Consider the following 20,826-nt stretch of genomic DNA (forward strand, 5'->3'; position numbering starts at 1 on the left):
CCCCATGCTCAACCCAAAGTTAAACTGCAGCAGCAAGACGGAAGGTACATAACTCAGTGAACTCTTGTAATGGAGGAAGCAATTTGTAGTTGAGTATTTAAGAAATCTCAAATAAACAGTTGATCCACTAATTCTGAAGTCATTGGTGCTCTTGGAGTAAGAAGTAAGAAAACTAGAATAAAAGAATTATTCTGGTCTTTAGTTTATAGAGCTGTTTAGTCTGGTGCATGTTGCCAAACAGCTGCCTGAATATTCTCCTCCTGTGCCAGGAAGAGCCTCTTCTCCAGCAGGGTTAGCATCTCATTCTCCTCTTTCAAATCCCTCTTCAAATTTCATTTCTTTTGCCGAGCCATCTGCCACTCATCTCTACTTGGACACTCCCCTTCACCACTTCAGCTCCTGACCACACTACAGTGGCAAAGCAAAGCAAACTCCAAGAATTGTCAGTTTAATATGAAAACTCAAATGCAATCCTAGGCTTGTGTGTCTGTGCTCTGCAAACCAAATTTAAAGTGTCTAGGCCTTTTGGATTTTGAGACACGACCCCCAAAATATGTGATAAGAATTAGCCAAAAGGGCAAACCACTTATCTATTAATCTCCTAAATGTCAGAATTGCCTGGGCTAATTCACAGCACATTTTAGCAAAAAGTTATTCTTCCCTTCCACCACACACATGTGATGTGTGATCTTAAACTGAGAAAGGACCTTTCTAAGGATTTTAATGAAGGGTCAGAAATCTAATTTATAATGAAAACATAGTTGCAGCCTTAACTATGGAATATCACAATCTTCCCTTCACCACCAAGGAGAGAGAGACTCTCAGTAAAAGCCAGAGTCAACAAATGAGTAAGTAGTAGGAGAGATTCATGAAACCTCAAACCCCATGCTGTTGTCTCACCCCAAAACTTGTCAATAATTAGACCTTCAGAAGGAAGATAAATTATGGTGAATTATCTCTAGGATGTCTGATGTCACATCTGACCTTTGACATCATTAGTGCAGACATAAAAGGCTTTCTATATAACAGCAAGTGTCTTAGTAATAGAAAGAGACTGGACATATTTCTTATGGTTGGCTTTTAGGAACTCTAGAGACTTTTTTCACCACAAAAATATATGATGACCTTCTAGAGATCACATCATCGGTTTATGTGCTATTGCTGCTGGGAAGCAGCAGGGAAGGGAAAAGTTTATGAACTGCTATTGTAAGAGAAGCTGCAGATTATTCTTACTATAGGTATTATTTATTCCATAGGAAATCTATGTCAGGAGAGCATTAAGAGAACACTCGAAGTCAGAATATATTATTTCTTTTAAGGATGCATTCATACCCTTAACTCTGCCCTCTTGTGCATGTGCAGAGCCAGATGTTTGTCTCCACTAATGTCTCTATGGTCACTCTAGTGTTACAGAGGACATTGAGACAAGCCCTCAGTGGGGACGCTGAGGAGTCTCATAATGTAGGAGAATCTCTGTGCTGGTATACAACACTCCCTCCTGGTTTCTCCCCACTCTGATGAAGGGGAAATGATGGGTGTGTGCTGGACTGCAAAGGAGCATAGCTGGATTACACTAGCTCTAACTGGCATAATGGTCAGAGGGCCTAAAAGAGCCATTGCAGCCAGATTGCCCCCCAGGTTCAAGAGGACAAAAATCCACTTTTGTCCACCATCCCTCTGAAGTGTACTCAGCGGAGTCCTGACATGCCCAAAGAAGTGGCCCACAGTCTTTAATTACTTGGTCTCAGACCATTTTTCAAATACAGCTTAACATCATACCATTTTTTGAACAACCTTAGATGCAGGTGTGCCGTGGCCCCTCTTCTTCCCCGCCTCAGTGCATGAGGAAAGGAGCACGCTTTGCAGACAGTTGCAAGGTGCCACACCGGCTGTAGGACCCTACAATGGCTGTACTTCATCAAGCCTCAAGGGGACCTTGCTAGGACAGTGCAGCTTTGCACTGCAGGATCCCTAACCCTGAGAGTTTATCGCTCCTGTATTTTATTTCTTAATACGGGATGTGTTTTAGTGTCAAACATTAATGAATGTGCAACCTTAACCATGGCTTTCCAGCTGATTTATAGCAGGGACACCAATCCCTTTTCTAAAGCATTCATTCAGTACCCTTTCTACGAAAGCAAACAGATAAAAGCCAAAAAGAAAAACTGAGAAAACAAAGCAACAGTTTGTTTCTATGTAGGTATATTACAGCTCTCATCACACCTTTGATTTCATAGAGAAAGGTTAAAGCTTGATGTAGTAGCGTTTAAGTTTCTACGAATTTTTTTAAATAGCATATTTTAAGTTGTATATATAATTGCAGATTCATTACTGATGTTAGGAGAATATTTTACTTTTCTGCTTTACCATAACAGAAAATAGAATACAACATCTGAAAAAGAAAAGAAAATACCCGCATCTTCCTTTAGTAAGTTGCTTGCATGACCATGCAATTCACAGTCTCCATTTTAGAGGAAGAATGAGATCATGGATCCAATCCTCCATTGGTATAAGAGTCGCTGGCATTACACCAGCAGAGAATTGTGTTGACTGGGTGCGCTTGTGTTATACATGCAGCACTTAAAGGAAGGAAATTCCAAGTGTTAATGCTGCTACATCAATATTAATTCAACCAATTTGTACATTTAATTGTATCCATTAATAACAAACAGTACTATACTGTATCACCATTTATAGTTAACCAGGGAAATAGACATGCATGCACATGTGCAGTGTGGCTGAGTTAACGCTGTCAGGGCACCTTCAGCTTTGAGCACTACACTTGATCTGTCACCTCAAGTTTGCATTAACTAACAAACTCGCCATGGTCAATGAAGGTTTAGATTGGAGTATGGGACAGAAATGGCATTAGTGTAGTTCAGTGCTACAGCAGTGGGATTGCAAATACTGCAGGGTTGTGCTTATAGTGTTTTGAGAGCTCTTTCCATTGGAGTTTTTTAAAAAACGTGTATGGAAACATTCCTATTGGTTAAAGATTTTACGAAATATAAATTGGTGCTGATAATTTTGGTTGACAATGTCACCTTAAAGTAAGGAAGGAAGATACTGCTGTTGAGCTTGCTGAGCTTGGAAGTAGCCGGGGATCCTTAACTGAAGCATCTTTAAAATAAGGGTAAATACGTGTCACTCAAACAACAACTCCACACACCAAAAAACCCCAAGGGCCTGATTCAGATGCCACTGACGTCAAAGAAAAGACACTGTTTCTGAATCTGAATTTGCTCAAACTTTTCAAAAGAATTTTCTGGGCTGAGAGCAAGTGCAGAAAATGTCAGCCCCCCCAAAATTGAGAGTCACTGGAAAAGGAGATTTGAATGAAAGCTGAAAGCAACCTTTATGCTGGGCAATAGCCTACTCTACTATATGCATTCCTAGAAGAAACCACATAATACATGCTTTACTGAGTAGTATTCGAAGACTGGAATCAATTTTCATAGGTGGGTGCCTTAAGAGAATATCAAATCCTGCCTTTAGACACCAACATTTGAAATTATGTACCTACATCCCCATTTTGTATTACTTAAGTGCTGATTTGAGTGACCATATTTGGACTTTGGTTGTTGTGTTTAAGTACCTTGGTTTGAAAATGTGTCCATCACAGCTTCATGATTCAGAATGTATTGACCTATCAGTAATGACATATTACTATTCCATTTACAATTCTGCATTCCTGTGTCAAAGCAGAGAAAGAAATAGCAGTGATTAAATGGTCATGTTTCTCTTCTCCACCCTTGATGAGATTAAAGGGCAGTAACTTTGGAGTCCAGAAAAGGAAATACTGTTACATCAACTTATAAATCCACCTGTTGAGTTCACTGCCACATGAGGGCATTGGAGACAGATAGTGTGGCTGGATTTTTGAAAGAACTGCATAATTTTATGACCATTGGTTACATCTGAAGCCTTGTGTGCAAGGTAAAGTACAGAGCATCTGCAGTTTAAAGATGGCTAATGATAGATTTAGATAGAGTGCATTAAAGTGAACAGGTAGATCTTGGATACTTTATTTATTCAAGTTTGTGCTATACAAATTAAAAGTGCCCATCATAAGCTCTGGGTGACCATGAGAACTCTTAAAATACATCTCAAAAAAAAATGGACCCTAGTAATTACCTGCAGACAGAATTATCCTGGTAGCAGCATAAATATAACAAATATTTAATAAGACCCATTAACAAAATCACCAAGGAGCACTCCCCCAACCACTCCCCAGCTTCACCCAACTCCCTGCGGGGAAGGGAGAAAAGATGGGCCTTGCAATATTCCCTGGAGGTTACACATTCTATTATGGATCAGAGTGAAGAAAGTTCCAAAGGCCCTCCCAGCATCCTTATTTGTTTTATACCATGGGGAGAGAGGCCGTCTCCTAGATAGGTAATGTCTCAAGTAGTTTTAGAGTTGCATTGATAAAAATCTACAGCTCAGAATCAATCCTGAACCAATAGGCAGCTAGTGTAGTTCATACAACATATGTTAGGGCAGGGACTCTCTTTTTGTTTGTACAGTGACTGGCACAATGGGGTCCTGGCCCATGGCTCCCAGGTGGTACTGCAATGCAAATAAATAATAATAATTATTATTATTATTAATATTTAACAATAGAGAATAAGTTAATGTGCTTGCAAAGAGAAATCTACTTAGCAAGTGGGCTGCTGAATTTTGCATCAGCTGTCGTTTCCAGATGGACTTAAACCATAGCTCCATGTAGATCGCGGTAGTCTAATCTTGAGGGACAAAGGATGTAACATGATGTAGTAGTATATAAGTCCACATCCCAGTAATGATTAGTGTAGGCCAAAAATTAGGAGATGCTAGGTTGGCTACTATGGACATCTCTGGAAATTTTGAAAAAGGACTCCAGGGAGTCAGTGTCATAACTTTTTGCATAATTACCTTTCAGAGTGATGAATTTTTCCATTCCCCAAATATCCCATCTCTAAAAAAAAAAAAGCCAAAGTATCTTTTGCATGAAGTGGGCTTTTCTTCTCCTCTGCAGATAAATTATTTTAGGGGACTTTTTGCCACATGAAGAGAAATCATCTCACTGTTTATTAATTCTGCTACCTTCCCACAAAGACAGGCTGTTGCCAGGGTACCATACGTCCAGAAATTTTGTCCACTTAATTACATCTTGGTGTCACTTACTTATTGCCTTTGGCATGAATCTGCTTCCTGGAGGTCAGAGCAGGAGAAAGGGAGTCAGGATTCTTGGTTTCTAATTCTGACTTTTGGGGGATAGCTACACTTACAAATTGCACTAATTTAATTAAATCAGTTTCTAAATCTATTTAGTTAAATCTGTGCAACCCTGTAAATCGGTTTAAGAATGACTGATATTGAAATTTAATTAATCTCAATGGATATAAGGCAGTCAAACGTCTTTTCTACCCACAAAAGTTAACTAGACCAGTACAACCCCCTAGTGGATTATATCAGTATAAAGGATTATATCAGTATTGCTATTCCCGTAGGGGAAAGGGAATCAGTTATTAAGGTATAAGGCACCTTTATAACTTTCAGTTAAAAAAAAAAAAGAAAAGAAAAGAAAAAAGATCACCCCTCACCGCTTCCACTGAAACAGATATACTGGTACAAAAACTGTGTGTAGAACAGGCTGTAAACTCAAGGGAGTTGCACCAATTTAATTAAATCAATTTAGAAATGAATTTAGTTGCATTAGTGCAATTTCAATATGTAGACATGGCCTCTGACTGACTCACTGTATGTGACTTTGGGCTAGTCAATTAACCTCTCTGTGTTACTATTTTCTGTATGTAAAATGGGGATAATAAATACCTCACTTTGAAAAGCGTCTGAGATCTTCAGATGGAAGGGCCTATATAAGTGTAAAGTACAGTTATTCTATTTTTATTGTTCCAGCAGTAACACACACAAGAAATAAACAAAGCACCAAAAGAACTTTTGGAAATGTTATATTTCAAAACAAGCCAAGTGATGAGGCTTAAGTTACTTTCCTCAAAGCAAGTTACTGACTGTGAAACCAGCTGCTCAATGCATGAGTCAGCAGCACCAGCAGGAGAGTCAAAGCCTGTTAACAGCACCTTTCTTAGTTCCCCTTGTTTAAAATTAAAAGCTAGAAGTCCCTTAGGTACTTGGCAAACAGCACTACTGATACAGCCGGTGGGGGGAGGGGGGGGAGGAATATCATTTTGCATGGCACTCACTCTGAAGATGGGAGGGAAGCCATTTTTCATTATCACAGTTACTAATCTCAGCAGGTTTGCCTCATTATCTGAAGAGAATGTCCTAGCTCATTGTTTGAGAGTGGGATCAGATGGGCCAGCATGAAAACCAACTGTCTAAAGAGATACCCGTGTTGTCATTCCGGAGGGTGGCAATAATCTCATACTCCCCACTGTCACCGTCATCAGAGTGTGTCCTTGAGCCTTCTGCTTGTCTCTACCATTTGAATTCTCTCCCTCTGTTAAAAGTGAAAGGAAAAGTTCTTTTTTTAAATCTGTTTAAAAGTGCAGTTTTACTTTGAATTGTGACTCTGAAAAAATGGCATGGGAGGGCTCCTTGCTTATTATCTCTCCGTGATTTCCAAAACAGTTATGTTCAATTGTTCTGCAAAATTCAACCTGGGTTCTGAAAGTAAAGCCTGGAATAAAGGTCATAAACAAGAATAAAAAAATCTGCAGGCCTAAATTATACCCTCAACGGCACTTGTGCAAGCCAGTGTGGGTTTGCACAGATGCAGCTGACTGGAATTTAGTAACCAGTTCAGTTACTGATGCACAGGAGGGAATAGAATCCAGCTGCTTTGTCTTAGATGTATTGGCTTTGAAAGGCTAGCAGGCCTAGCGAGCAGTAAAGCTTTATTTTTTCCATTTAAGTAAATAGATAGGACTTCCAATACTCACACAAAGCAGATCTTCTGAATAAGATGATGCCAATATTTTATAGCTGCCTTTTCATGAAAGTTCTACTGTTTTAAATTCATCAGTGGCAGAGTGTATATAGAGTTAGAAGTTGCAAATGAATATTTTTAACAAATAGAAATCTATGGTGTAGTCACAGCAGGATAAATTTGACCCAGCATATTTAAAATCATCTCTGTGTTTAGTTACCCACCAAGACCTGAATTCAGGTTGTTGTGTTTCTCCAACCACGGATGATGCTATCAGTAACATCTAGAATAGTGCAGGTTCTGCAGCTCTTTGATCTCTTTTGAGTGGCAGTTACTATATCTCATCTATATCTCATTGCAAGGGTAACACAGGACTCTGAACTCAAAACTTGCCAGGTTAAAATAAAACAAAAAATAACTTTTCAGTTCCCCTTTAATGCTGCATCATTTTTTTGGCTTTTAGGGAATTTTCCTATTATAGCGCCATCTATTGGCTGGATTCCAGAAGGCAACTTTGACTGCTGCAGGAAGGACATCTAGGACTGAATTCTTCTCTCACTGAGTTTAATAAATCCAGAGCAATTCCACTGATGTCACACCAGTGTCACTGAGAGCAAATTTAGTCCTGGATCACCTCCCCACAATAGACCAAGATGTCTTCAGGTTTCCACCAAATCCCTGAAGTTTGCATATTGTATGGCGACACTGGTGCAGCTGCAAACACTAGCATGAACTTTCCCAACCATGGACTGACTAACTGTGCTCTCACTGCCCCAGACTTTCAGCAGTTGCTTGCCTGACTTCTCTCCTTAAGAAGAGCTCTTTGTAAGCTCAAAAGCTTGTCTCTCTCACCAACAGAAGTTGGTTCACCCACCTCGTCTCTCTTCTCTCCTTGCATCCTTTTCATGTCCTAAACTCCAGTGTTATGAGTTCACTAGTACGAGAGAGAAACAATTAAAAATGCAAACAGGCAAACCTGCCTCAAGGAATCATACAAATGAGTGAGGAATATAATATTTATAAAAGTAAGCGCAAGCCTGGAATCATTGCTGGGAAATAAGGCATAATGCTGTCCCATGGTGCTGCAGCAAAGCGCCTCTGTCATAAAGAATACCTCTGCCTGCCTCTAGTATTTCAATTAACAGCATGGTTATGTGACAGGTAATTAGCTTTCATAAACACTTGGTATTTTTATAGTACGGCTTTAAAAGTGCCACAGCCTGAGCACAGGAAAGGGAGTCAGGCCCTCCGAAGTTCTCATTTCAGCTCTGACAATGGGGCATGTCATTTACCTCTCCAGACATGATTGACTTCTATGGGATCAATCTTGGACCCTCTGACTCATTTTCTGCATTGGTAAAAAGGGAATAAAATAAATGCCTACTTCATAGGGTTATTGCGCCAACCAGCTAGAGCAACTGGAAGAGAAAAAGTGCTACTATATTATTGTAGGAGATGGAAAAGAAATAAAAGAAAGAGATACTGTTACTGTTGATCTGTTTTGGAATAAAACTGAATTACGTTATGATTTTATCAATATTACACTATGCCTTCAAAGATTTAAAATAAATAACTTTATGACCCCAGGTCCTCTATTGATTTTATAATGATTTCAAATCGAACACATTCAGTTTCCAGTTCAATTTGCTTGCACCCTGTGGAATTCCTATTGGATTCCTATTAGAGACAGGATAAAATAATTCCAAGGAAATCCAAAAAGAGGGTTTTCTTTATGGGCTTTGCTCAGCAAATGGGTATTTAACCTCTGACCAATGACGACAAGTCTCCTTTAGCTCTATTAGACCAACAGCAAGCCACTATAATTAAATAAAAAAACTGTTTAGAGCCCTACTGAAAATGTCCTGGGAATTAAACCATATGGCAGGGGTAGGGAAAAAAGACTTTCCATATGCTAATGATGCTTGATGTCTGAAATAAATTAGATCCATTAGAGTTTATGCTCAATAAAAGAAAGACTTTAAGCACTCCAAAGTTAGTGACTCGAGACCGATTTTGGCTCTGAAATTCAATCTGCCTACTTATTAATTCTTAGTGAGGCTCTGAAGCAGACAGGAGATGCAAAATCATAATTCTGTGCTGAATCGGAATTGTAAAGTACCATGGGTTTCTTTTCCTTCTTTTTTTTAATTAAACCATTTTTCATGCTTTCCTTTTTTTGTTTCCCCTCATTAATTTGATTTTGTTCCCATTTTTGTTTAATTTCTTTCTTTTTAAGGTTTCATTTATCCTATTTCAACTGAACAGAGAACCCAGAATGAATATGGATTTTCTTGTAAGTTTAATGTTTGATTTTATGTTTCTGATTACTGATGTGATGCTGTTACTTGATTCAAGATTTACTTTTAGCCCAGCTACATGTGCATCGGGAAAGAGGGGCCTAATGGACAGCGTGACTTGCATCCTGCTTGCTTAATGGGAGGCAAGGAGTGGCAGTGTTACAATTGTCAATAGACTCATGTGAGAGAGAGAAAGTGGGTGAGTTCATATCTTTTATTGGACCAACTTCTGTGGGTGGAAGAGACAAGCTTTTCAGCTACACAGAGCATTCCTTCGGACTTCAAGTCTGTTTAGCTTGAAGTCTTGTCTCTTCCACCAACAGACAATGGTCCAATAGAAGATATTATCTCACCCACCTTGTCTCTCTCATGTCCTGAGACTGACACGGCTACAACAACACTGCAGTCAGCTCATGTGGCATGATAACTGTCCTCATTAATAGGTGGATAAAGGAAAGGGGATAAGCTGGTGCTTGAAAGCCAGAAATCAAAGGGAGAAGCCTATTCATATCTGAGGAGGAGTAGGAAACTGTCAAATATGAAATTATTATAAACGTTAAAAAGAGAGAGAGAATATGGAGGAGATATAGCATCTTCAGGCTGGAACTCAGAGTTCTACTTCCTGAGAACCTGTTGATGGACTCTCTCTTGCATTTTGAACAATGGAGATTTTAAGAAAACATAATAGCTAAGACCAGATAGAGTTTGATCAGTCCCTTTCAACATCTGCCATATCTCTGCAAGGCAGACTGGCTTACACCTTGGGAAAGCAGAGAACAAGAAAATTCTTTCACATGCTCTAAATTAAGCCAAAATAGTGCATGAGAAAGATTTGATCTGTTTGCAGTTTCTTCGCTCGGTATGCTTCTTCTAATAGTGGAATATTTCGCTACACACATAACGCATAATTTTTGATCATGTATTCAGGCCTTTTGGAAACATATCTGATAGAAAGTGGTGCTAGGTATTACCCTGGGATTAGTGCAGAAGTTATGGTACAAACAGGTAGCGAAAATCTCATGGGCAGGCCTTGTTCCCAAAGGAGAGCTACAGTGAACTTGGCTTCCTTTTGTAAATTAAGGTATTCCTTGTTGAATTTTGCTTTCAGTAGATGGTGCTTGCTTCAGCATTTGTCCAAGCATTTGTCTCATTCCACTAATGAGATCTCAGCATTTGTTTTGCTCTATTTTTGCAGGTTTTTTGTCTCAAATGGGGTGTAGGGGGAGGTAGGACGTGCTCTGGAAAGAAACTAATGACTTGGAATATTACACTTAGAAAAATATTCTAACTCAGTACACACACATTATCAGGACATGCCAGGCGTGTCCACAAAAAGTGGCCTTTTATTTTTAAAGTAAGACGTGAAGTAAAAAACCTTTTTGTTATCCAATGTACCACTAAATTAACATTGAATTTTCGTCAGGAATTGATATGGTATTATACCCTGTTTAGCTAAATTTGCTTTATAAGTCTAGTTATAAATGGTTGGTTATGCTGCCTAGTTACTAGATAGATAGATTCTATAAAGCATGAGAAAATAGCTAAGAAAAATCTAGGATCATTTTTCCTCTGAAAGGGAACAGCCCTGTTATACAGCTTTGGAGATGGATTTTCAGTTAACCTATAAAAAAGGTAACAAATGTCAAAAGGAAACGACAGTAATACGGATGTATACTCTTGGAAATTCCTGTGACCAGATACCGCTGAACAATGTTTAATTCTTTTGTCCCTCCAGCTGCTCCTGACTCAGATGACGTAGCTCTCTACGTTGGCATTGTGATAGCTGTAATCGTGTGCCTAGCTATTTCAGTGATTGTGGCACTGTTCGTGTATCGGAAGAACCACCGTGACTTTGAGTCAGATATTATAGACTCCTCGGCACTGAATGGCGGATTCCAACCTGTTAACATCAAGGCTGCAAGACAAGGTTAGTTGTCATTTCATTTCATGTAGATCAATTCAGGCAGATGCTGTAAGGAAATGGTCTTCAGGGTTGTATGAATTATATTCACTGGATGCTAGTTGCCCCTTCATAGAAAAAAAGAAAGGTTATGCTCATTTGTTTCTTATAGTCAAGTGCTAAAACCTTATGCTGGGATTTTTCAGACCTACTCTAGAGCATGAAACAGAGGAGTATAAACTTCAGGAGAAAAGGAGTGAGAGGGACACACAGAGACATGTAGAAATAAGGGTTTGTGTATAAGTCAGTAGCAAATACACCATTGGCTACAACAGAAACAGGACTCATTCTACCATGTCTTAGAATAATACTCTAATAAAGTAATTCCATCACATTATATTTCTCATTTTACTGTCTGATAATCATATTTACTGTGACCTCTCTGTCTGCATGGAGAGATGTGTGGGAGGTATTTACTACTGAGAGATGAGACATTGCTCTGGCGCAAGATTCAGTGGGTGGAAAACATAACAAATTTCTGTCACCAGTTAATAATAGCATAATTATTTGCAGACATCATCAGACAGAAAATGAACACACAAAGCCAAGACTGGCTCTTGGAAGCTATACATTTGGGCTGAACCTTCTGGCTTTTGATGTCATTCTTTGAGTATTAAAGTTACATCAAGAAAAAAGTAAAACTGGCTAGAGAGTTGTAAAAATGGAACATTAGCAGGAGCAGCACTTTCTTTGCCAAGGATTTGTTTAAAGCTAAGCTGCAGAAGGCACTGCACAACATACTGTTGGTGACAATCCTGCGCTGGCTGTGGGTGATGAGGAAGATGACACCATAGGTCTTTTCTATCTCTTCTATCATTCTGTCTTTGGACTGGTTGAATATATAGGCTAATGATTCTCATACTTTGCATTTATGGAAGGAAAACTAATTAATAAAACTGGTTTTGTCATAGAGAGTCTCTTGTACTGAGGCCTGGCATGTCATATTTGAAGTCAGAGTACAGACTGGAAAAGAATACAGGTTAAAAATCCTTGGAGTAGGGTTGCACTTCAGTTTTGTGCAGCAATTAGATTCCATAGCGATGGGGCCTATGTAAACCCCTGGAGATGTGTGGATGGATACAAAAGGAGAAGAATATCAGTCCATTAGGGCTTTGCTCATCATTCCCTTCAATATGAAGACACAAATAGAATGGCACCACTAAATCTTCACCCAGAAGGAAGTCTTCAGTGAAGGGGATACAGCCGTGGGTAATACTTTGTTGTTTTTTCTCATTTCCAACACAGATCTCCTGGCAGTGCCACCAGACCTCACATCTGCTGCAGCCATGTACAGAGGTCCTGTCTACGCCTTGCATGATGTCTCTGATAAAATCCCAATGACCAACTCTCCAATCCTTGATCCACTGCCCAACCTGAAGATCAAGGTCTATAGTACCTCGGGTGCAGTCACCCCACAGGACGACCTGTCCGACTTCTCATCCAAGTTATCCCCACAGATAACTCAGTCTCTGCTGGAAAACGAGACCATGAACATGAAAAACCAGAGTCTTGCTCGACAAACAGACCCATCATGCACTGCTTTTGGCACCTTCAACTCCCTTGGAGGTCACCTAATCATTCCCAATTCAGGTAAGTATTGCACTTATCAGCTTCAGAGGTACCTAATGAGATTTCAAAAGTGGTGGTTGTTTGGTGGTTTTAAGCAATGCCATCTCTCTGTTCTTTTAGGCAGAAAAAACAAGGTCTCTCCTTGGAATCTGCCTTTTCTATGTTTAGCCCAAACAGCATTTTTTTTTCCATTCAGGTTTACTCAGCTATTTCACATATCCTTTCCCAAAAGTCCTGGCCTTCTTTAACAACAAATCAGAAGACTGTGACCACTTCCTTCAGAAATATTAGACCTCAGAACTTCCCTGTGTGAAGTGGGATTCAGCATCCTTGACCTTTTCCTTTCATACAGATCCCCAAAATAAACCAAACAACCTAACTTCAAGCCAGAAAGCCTCACTTTTGTTATCATGCATAAAAAGGACAAATTAATTAGAAAACAAATCAGTTGTTCCAGTTCCAGTTTGCTGCAGACTGTGCAGTGCTGAAGCAAGACAGCAGAATACTAATTTTCTGCAGGTGATTGAATAGTTTGCCTACATAGCAAACATAGAGATTACATAGCAAAGGAAACCAGGACATTATGTGTGTCTTTTTCATATGTCTTTATTAGAAGCTTTTCAGGAACTGCACAAGTTAGTAAAGAAAAAAAAAACTTAAGTTCTGTTTACAGCGTGGAAAATGGCTACGCTGTTATTTAGCTGGATAGTAGGACCCCAGTTAACCAAAATTTTCAGTTAATCCAACTTCAGTGTGATGGCCTATTAAGAGAAGTGGCCTGGGGTGGATATTCAAATCTGCTAGAATACCAAATCTTCACCACATTCAGGGCCAGCTTCTTAAATGCTCAACACCAGCAACCAGGGCCAGATTTAAAAAAACAAACAAACAAAAAACGCAACTCTGTTCCTAATGAAATGGTTAGATTTTCAAAACCCCTTCGCCTCTGGTGATCCCTATTCTTCTTACTGGATGCTGAATGCTTTTGAAAAATTAATCTGTTTCATTTATGGGCCTAAATGGGTGCTGAGCTGCTCTGGTGAAAAAAAAAATCTGGCCTGACTGTGGTTTGCTGAGTTCTGTTCAAAATCTAGTCTATCGTGCTGTAGACCTGAAGTTCAGGCTCTTCTTGTTAGAGGTCCAGTTTGTTCTCAGGTTACTTTCCACTATGCTTTCCACATGTAGTGCAAAGTCTGTTAGACATACATAATTTAATTCACATATTAACTTCAGTTTGTAGGTGAAAAAGTACATATCTATTGCTAGGAGCACTTTAAAAATAATTAAAACAAACAGAAACAAATCTATCCATCAGCTATAACCCAATACAGTGGGCTGTCTATACAGCTTCCAGTAATATTTACCCACCAATTAACAGTCAAAAGTCCCTATAATCCCTCCCTGTACATCTGAGGAAATACATGGGTGAGGCAGCATGCCCAGAAGCTTAATGTATCTGGGCTGTGACAAACCCACAGGGAAACAAGTTCCAAAGTCAAAAGGCATTCATGAAAAACAGCCTGCCAGCTGTACCCTCCCTTTTATAACAGGGGGGAGGGACTCCAGCTCAAACACATCTACTGGTCACAAGAGTGGATGTATTGTATATAGAGAGAGGTGGTCTCATGTAACCAGGCCCCAAACTATTCATATATCGATGAGGACTGTCCAGTGCATTATTTTGTAAGGCCAGTTCTTCTTCTTCTTCTTCTCTCTCTCTCATACACACACACATATATATCCTTGTGAATATTCTGTTCATAGGTTTGCTTCAGCTGTCTAGTTATAATTTTATGCAGGAGAAACTGAAATCCCTACCATAGATTTCTGATCGCTGCAGTTCAGCAATGGCAGCTGGTCCAGAATTGCCCGGCTGCGTGGACTACTGAGTACTTGTGCCTCATGGCACATCACTAATTGCCACTAACTTGTGTTCAGTGCAGGGCAGACTTGACTGGGTATTGGAATTCTGGACCACTCTTTATGAATGGACATATAAGGGATGTCAAGTATCCCCATTTTGTCCTAACTATTGTGTAATTAGAAGTTAAGTACATCTAAACATGGATGCTGACCACATGACCAGCTCCTCCCAAAAATAAATGGTTCTTGTTGTTTCCTGGGCCAGTATTCTGCTGTTTTGGGATTTTGTTGTTGTTTTTTATTAAAAAAGAAATGCCTGGGAAGAGATGTTCCATTACAGCTGTTTGAAATTTTAGACAGAGTTGTTGGTTTTTCCCACATTTTACAAGGTAAGCAACAGAGTAACCATCTGTTTGTTCCTTAAATAAAACAAAAGGGGAAGGAAAATATCCAGTTCTCCACTCCAGTAATTCAAAACAGACAATGGGAGGCACCAGGGAGATCCAGCATGTAGGACTTCGTCTTCAAAATCTCCTGTCATTCTTCGTCAGAGACCTGGTTGCCTTTCTTTCTCCGTTTCCTTTTATTTGTGTCTCTTCTGTTTTGCAGGCGTAAGTTTGCTGATCCCTGCAGGGGCTGTTCCCCAGGGAAGAGTATATGAAATGTATTTGACAGTTCACAGGAAGGAGAACATGAGGTAAAAGACTCTACTTGGAGTGCATTTGCTTGAGCACTAATTATGGAGAACGGGATGGGAGAAAATGTACTAACTAAAATCTCTGATCAGCAGATATTTATGCAAAGCCAATTGTGTTGAGGCGACTTATTGGTTTTAAAGCAGACAGGTGAGAGCTGAGGATAACCTGGCCACAGAGCGAGCTCTGATATTTGCTTTTTATAGGTTCTGCAAAAAGCTTTCAAGCTTAGGGGAAACTGAATCCAAGTTAGAAGTGAGAATAATGCAGTAGCAAGAATTAAATGCAGCAGGAAGTGTGTCTGGTAACCTGTTGTAAAGGGCCTTCGCTCAGTTGAATAGAAGAGGGGAAAGGGCTGCATGCTCCATGCTACCCTGGGGAACACAAATCCTTGTGGAGGAAGAAGTGGTTGGGAAAGGATAAGAGGATACACTGGGCTGTCCATAGGGATGCTGTAGCCTGTGCATTGCCTCCTGTGCTCACCAGAGAGCACAAGGAGGGACTGAAGCACAGTTTTGAGGCATGGCTGCTTCCCTTGGGTCACTGCAGCTCCATGCTACCCCCTATTCAGAGCCAAGGCTACATGTCGCAATTAGCACAGGCTTGCCAACCTTGTGTGCCTGTGCTACTCTCTGGGTTTCAAGCTACTTTGTCAGCATATCACCTCCCTAGATTTCCCTGCCACTTTCCCAGCCAAATGGGAGGCACTTTCCAGCTGAGCCTCATAGACCCCTCACCAGGCCCATCCCATGCCTTCCTCTTCAGAAGACCTACTCTAAAGAGGGCCATCACTGGAAGAAATTCCTTCCCTCCGTGGCTCCCAGCTCGTTTGCAGTCTTGACACAAGCTTCTGAAAAGCAGATGTGAAGCTGAGAAAGACATGCTAAGTGTTAAGCCAGGATTATGACGCAGCCCTCTGATGGCCTGTTCAAATGGTTAATTATTATCATCACCATCAAATTTCTAGCAAGCTGTCATTTTATGAAAGTACTTTCTAGTTAACTCACTAAAATATGATTCAGAATGTGGACAGAGTCTGAGGTAAGGTAAAATTTTCAGAAGCACCTTAGTGATTAAAGGAGACTAAGCACCATTTTCAAAAGGGACTTAAGCACTTTGGAACCTAAGGGAGAGACTTTCAAAGGCCCAGATGATATTTAGGCACATATACTTAGGTGCCTAAGTGTCGTTTGTGACTTTGAAGATCTCTCCTTAAGTCTCGGTGAAAGACAATGAGACTTAGGTTTACAAGTGCCCAAGTCACGTAGGGATAGATTTACAAAAGTGTTTAGGTGTCAAAAAATGCATGTAGATGCCTAGTGGGATTTTCAAAAGCACCTAAGCAAGTGCAGTGTACCTTCATAGTCATTTTTTGCAATCTGACTGGGCTCCTCTCTGCATCTTTTACAAATAGCTTTGTAAATGAGGCTCCTAGGCATTTTTGAAAGTTTTACCCATAATACCTAGTGGTTCTAACAGAGGGCTGAGAGTGAGAGCTTCCAGTCTGATATTCTCCTCTCTTTGTGTAACCTTCTCTGTGACCCTAGGACAAGTTACTTAGGGCTAGATTATTACCTGTGGCACAACTTCAGAGCCTGGGGTGAGACATAGGCTACACCACCCCAGGAAGAGTGATTCAACACTGTCATTCTGAGACACACTGCTGAATCACAATACCTTACCTCCTCCCTTCTTGCTCCCATGGAATAACAATTTTCAGCTGCCCTATACCATTAGCAAAATATTATCTAACCCTGCGCTGGCTCAGCTACTCTAGCCAATGAGTAGGGAATGGAGCCAAGGCTCTACCTGTTCCCCATGCCTCTCTGCCCACCTGCTCAAGGGAGGAAATGTAGTCCTGCTTACTCCTAGACACCCAGACACAGGGGCTAGGTAACTGGCATCCTGATATACAAAAATGCTTCTTACTCCTTACTTCCCTGCATGGGCATGTGGTCCATGTCACAGTCTGGCCCTTAATGTTGGCAGAAAGGAGGCCTAAAAGGGCAAGGTATTACTAGCAGCAATTTGAGCAAGCCACTGAAGAGAAAGGAGAAATCCTATTCTTTAGGTGTGGAATAACATGCACAAAGACTAAATGACAAATGTAAAACTAAATAATCATTACACGGTGTTATGCCTCTTTCTTCTCCTTATAGCTAAATCCATTTTTTGGCTCAGCCCTTTGATAGTGTTTGTTATGCCCTTAGCCACAGCTGTTTATACACCGTACAATAGTGAGCCCTGTTCTCTGGCTTGATAGTCTTTTGAACCACGCTAAACATAATCTGTTTAAAGAAAAATTAAATAAAAAAGACCTTCATGCTTACATTATTCATGCCCTCTGTTTTGAAAATGGCTAATTACAAAAATGGCCTTATCTATATTCACAGCCCATATTGATTTTTTTCATGTTACTTTGGGCTATATTTTTTTAAAAGACTAGCAACCTGTACTGAAAAAGTGTCCATCTCTTGCAGAGGGAAACTATAGCTAACCCAAGGAGACTTTCCTGTGCCTTTATTTGAATGGTGCGGCTGAGATAGTGTCCTACATTACATTTTTCTGCCTTTCTCCACTCTGTTTTACTTCCTTCTGGAAGGCGGGGGTGTGCGCAAATGAGTCACCCAGAAATTACTCCTACTAGTAGTTCTTCAGATATGGAAAGAATCAATGCCTCTTCTCCCATTCAGTGATGGGCACCCAACGTGGCAGGCCAATCCTTGTTTTTACTTCCCTTTAAGGGCCATCAAATCCACTCTACATGGTTCATGATAGCAGTTGCACGGCAGGTGGTACTGTGCATAAAACCAGCATAGAGAGGGCATGTTTAAAGTAGTGCTACCTGAGAAGAAGAATGAATGTGGATGTGGGTGTATGAAGGCATGAATGGAAGGAGGAGGTCTTGCAGTTGCAGGAAAGATTTTGTGAGAGAGGAGAACACTGAGCTCAAATATGCCATGGAGGAAGCAGAGCACATCATACATATATGGAGGTGCCAGTAGACTCTAGGAGGACTTGTCATAGGCTCATTTCACTGGGTGATCAGATATGGTAAAGAGTATGCAGAGCATAATGAGATTGTTCAATCCCAGTCCGCTACATTACTTTCTCCAGAGGGGAAGATGGCCGGCCAGCCATTCGCAGCCTCTTCCCAGATTCATGTATTGCAGAAAAGCCTGCTGAGGCCCAATACCTCCTATGCCGTATGTCACATCAGGCTGGTGCCAACTGAGATTCCTAATAAGGGGACCGCTAAGTGATAGTGGATAATTCAGATATATATTTGACTTCGATTTTTTCCAGCACCTCTTTAAAACTCCAGGCTCTCCACACTTTCTAAAATCAACAGTGTGTACAATATTTAACATGAGCTACTTAGGCCTAGATTTGTAAAGGTATTTATGCACTCAGTGTTGAAACACCTAATTGATTTAGGAGCTTAAATCTCATTTCAAAAGGGATTTAGGCACGCAGAAGCCAAAATCCTATTGACAGATTCTAGGATTTAAACTCTTAAGTACCTAAATCACTTTTGAAAATGAGATTTAGACCCTAAATCAGTTAGGCCTTGCAATGCTGAACACAGCAACCCCTAAATACTTTTAAAAATCTGGGCCTTATTGCATTCTCTGTAACCATTCCTAGAGCACTTAGAACAGCCCCAGACCCTGTCAATGACTTCCCCAGACCCCTCATATTATATTACATATTAAGAACATAAGAACGGCCATACCGGGTCAGACCAAAGGTCCATCTAGACCAGTATCCTGTCTACCGGCAGTGGCCAATGCCAGGTGCACCAGAGGGAGCGGACCTAACAGGCAATGATCAAGTGATCTCTCTCCTGCCATCCATCTCCATACTCTGACAAACAGAGGCTAGGGACACCATTCCTTACCCATCCTGGCTAATAGCCATTAATGGACTTAACCTCCATGAATTTATCCAGTTCTCTTTTAAACGCTGTTATAGTCCTAGCCTTCACAACCTCCTCAGGTAAGGAGCTCCACAGGTAAGGAGTTTGACTGTGCGCTGCGTGAAGAAGAACTTTCTTGTATTTGTTTTAAACCTGCTGCCTATTAATTTCATTTGGTGACCCCTAGTTCTTGTATTATGGGAATAAGTAAATAACTTTTCCTTATCCACTTTCTCCACATCACTCATGATTTTATATACCTCAATCATATCCCTCCTTAGTCTCCTCTTTTCCAAGCTGAAGCGTCCTAGCCTCTTTAATCTCTTCTCATATGGGACCCGTTCCAAACCCTTAATCATGTTAGTTGCCCTTTTCTGAACCTTTTCTAGTGCCAGTATATCTTTTTTGAGATGAGGAGACCACATCTGTACGCAGTATTTGAGATGTGGGCGTACCATCGATTTATATAAGGGCAATAATATATTCTCATATATTATAACACCATAGTCACCCAGGATCCAACCCATCAACCTGTCCCCTCCTCGAACAGCAAGGTGGTGAATTTAATGAGCAGCACATGGGTGCAGCAAGTTAGCTTGCAGTGCTAAAGAAACCCAGAAAAGAATAATACATAAAGGACTAGCTTCAGACATTCACTTTTTAAGGAGAAGTTTGTGGCCTTGGGTTTGGTAAATATACCCTTGGAAATCCTGAGGAGTTTAACTTTGTGTGTACCCTGCATAGATATTTTCAGCAAACAGATCAAAATAACTTATGGGAAATGTATTGTGCCTAGACTGAAAAATCCTTTAGAGCATTTCCAGCTGATGACATTTGAAAGTCCAAATATGAAACTATAATATGGGATTTATAATGGAAACTTTGAGCCAAAACCTGCTCTCAGATATATGAGTGTAACTGGGAACAGAATTTGGTCCTCTTAGACTTACTCTAAGTAACATAGCTAGAGCAGCACAGAGTTTCAGCCTCCTATATTACATGCTTGGGGATATATCTGCAGCCCCCTGAGATTTAGTTCACACTTGTTTCAGAAAAATATGAAGCAATTCTAATAGCTCAAGCTAGATCGGGAAGTCTGTTATTCCTCAAAGACCTGCTAATCCCATCCCTCTCTTTCCTCCCATGCTTTTCTAAACTCTTCCCCTCTAGATCTATTTTGCAGGAGTCCTCTAGAAACTAGAATTTGACAGAGATCCCTCCACAACCTAATAACGCTGTTCTTTCCGTTGACTGAAAGGACTGGGTGTCAGAGTACTGTGAGGCTTTTCTTTCATTTCCTCCCCATTAAAATGTGTGAGAGCAGGAAGATCTCTGTGAAAACTTTACCTTTCCTGCAGTGAAGTGCAGCTTTAATAGTTCATAATAATTGCTGGTGGTCCTTCAAGGCAGTCACAGGGTAGTTGTTTTCTGTAAATGTGTTAGGGTGGGGACAGGCAAGAGTGGTTTTCTCTGTTTACAGCTTTCTAGACGGATGTTTTTCTATTACTCTGCAGTACGCTTATATGCTTTACTCCTATTGCTTTGAGCAGGGTGGGATCCCATTGGGCAATTGCAGAGCTGAGTGAAGCTTTCGTGTTGACCTTAAACCCAATTGAACTAAGCCAGAGTTG

At 40.4% G+C, this 20,826-nt stretch overlaps 1 protein-coding gene and 1 long non-coding RNA gene across 4 annotated transcripts in view; one reads left to right on the forward strand and one right to left on the reverse strand.

Moving 5' to 3' along the window:
* Positions 1 to 20,826, forward strand: part of UNC5C (unc-5 netrin receptor C) — a 368,610-nt gene that overhangs the window by 306,212 nt on the left and 41,572 nt on the right. For 2 of the 3 annotated variants that reach the window (XM_005278470.4, XM_065596056.1), the window contains exons 8-11: positions 9,129 to 9,185; positions 10,925 to 11,116; positions 12,395 to 12,739; positions 15,191 to 15,278. In XM_005278470.4, the coding sequence (XP_005278527.1) occupies positions 9,129 to 9,185; positions 10,925 to 11,116; positions 12,395 to 12,739; positions 15,191 to 15,278 (682 nt within the window). The remainder of the gene's footprint in view (positions 1 to 9,128; positions 9,186 to 10,924; positions 11,117 to 12,394; positions 12,740 to 15,190; positions 15,279 to 20,826) is intronic. The other variant, XM_005278471.5, reaches the window with a different exon arrangement.
* Positions 3,678 to 20,682, reverse strand: LOC135983555 (uncharacterized). Its single transcript, XR_010601238.1, has 3 exons — positions 20,543 to 20,682; positions 7,767 to 7,826; positions 3,678 to 6,463 (listed from the first exon to the last, which is right to left on the reverse strand). It is a non-coding gene; the product is annotated as an uncharacterized LOC135983555 (long non-coding RNA).

Source organism: Chrysemys picta, chromosome 5 (assembly GCF_011386835.1).
Source record: "Chrysemys picta bellii isolate R12L10 chromosome 5, ASM1138683v2, whole genome shotgun sequence".
NCBI classification, from domain to species: Eukaryota; Metazoa; Chordata; order Testudines; family Emydidae; genus Chrysemys; species Chrysemys picta.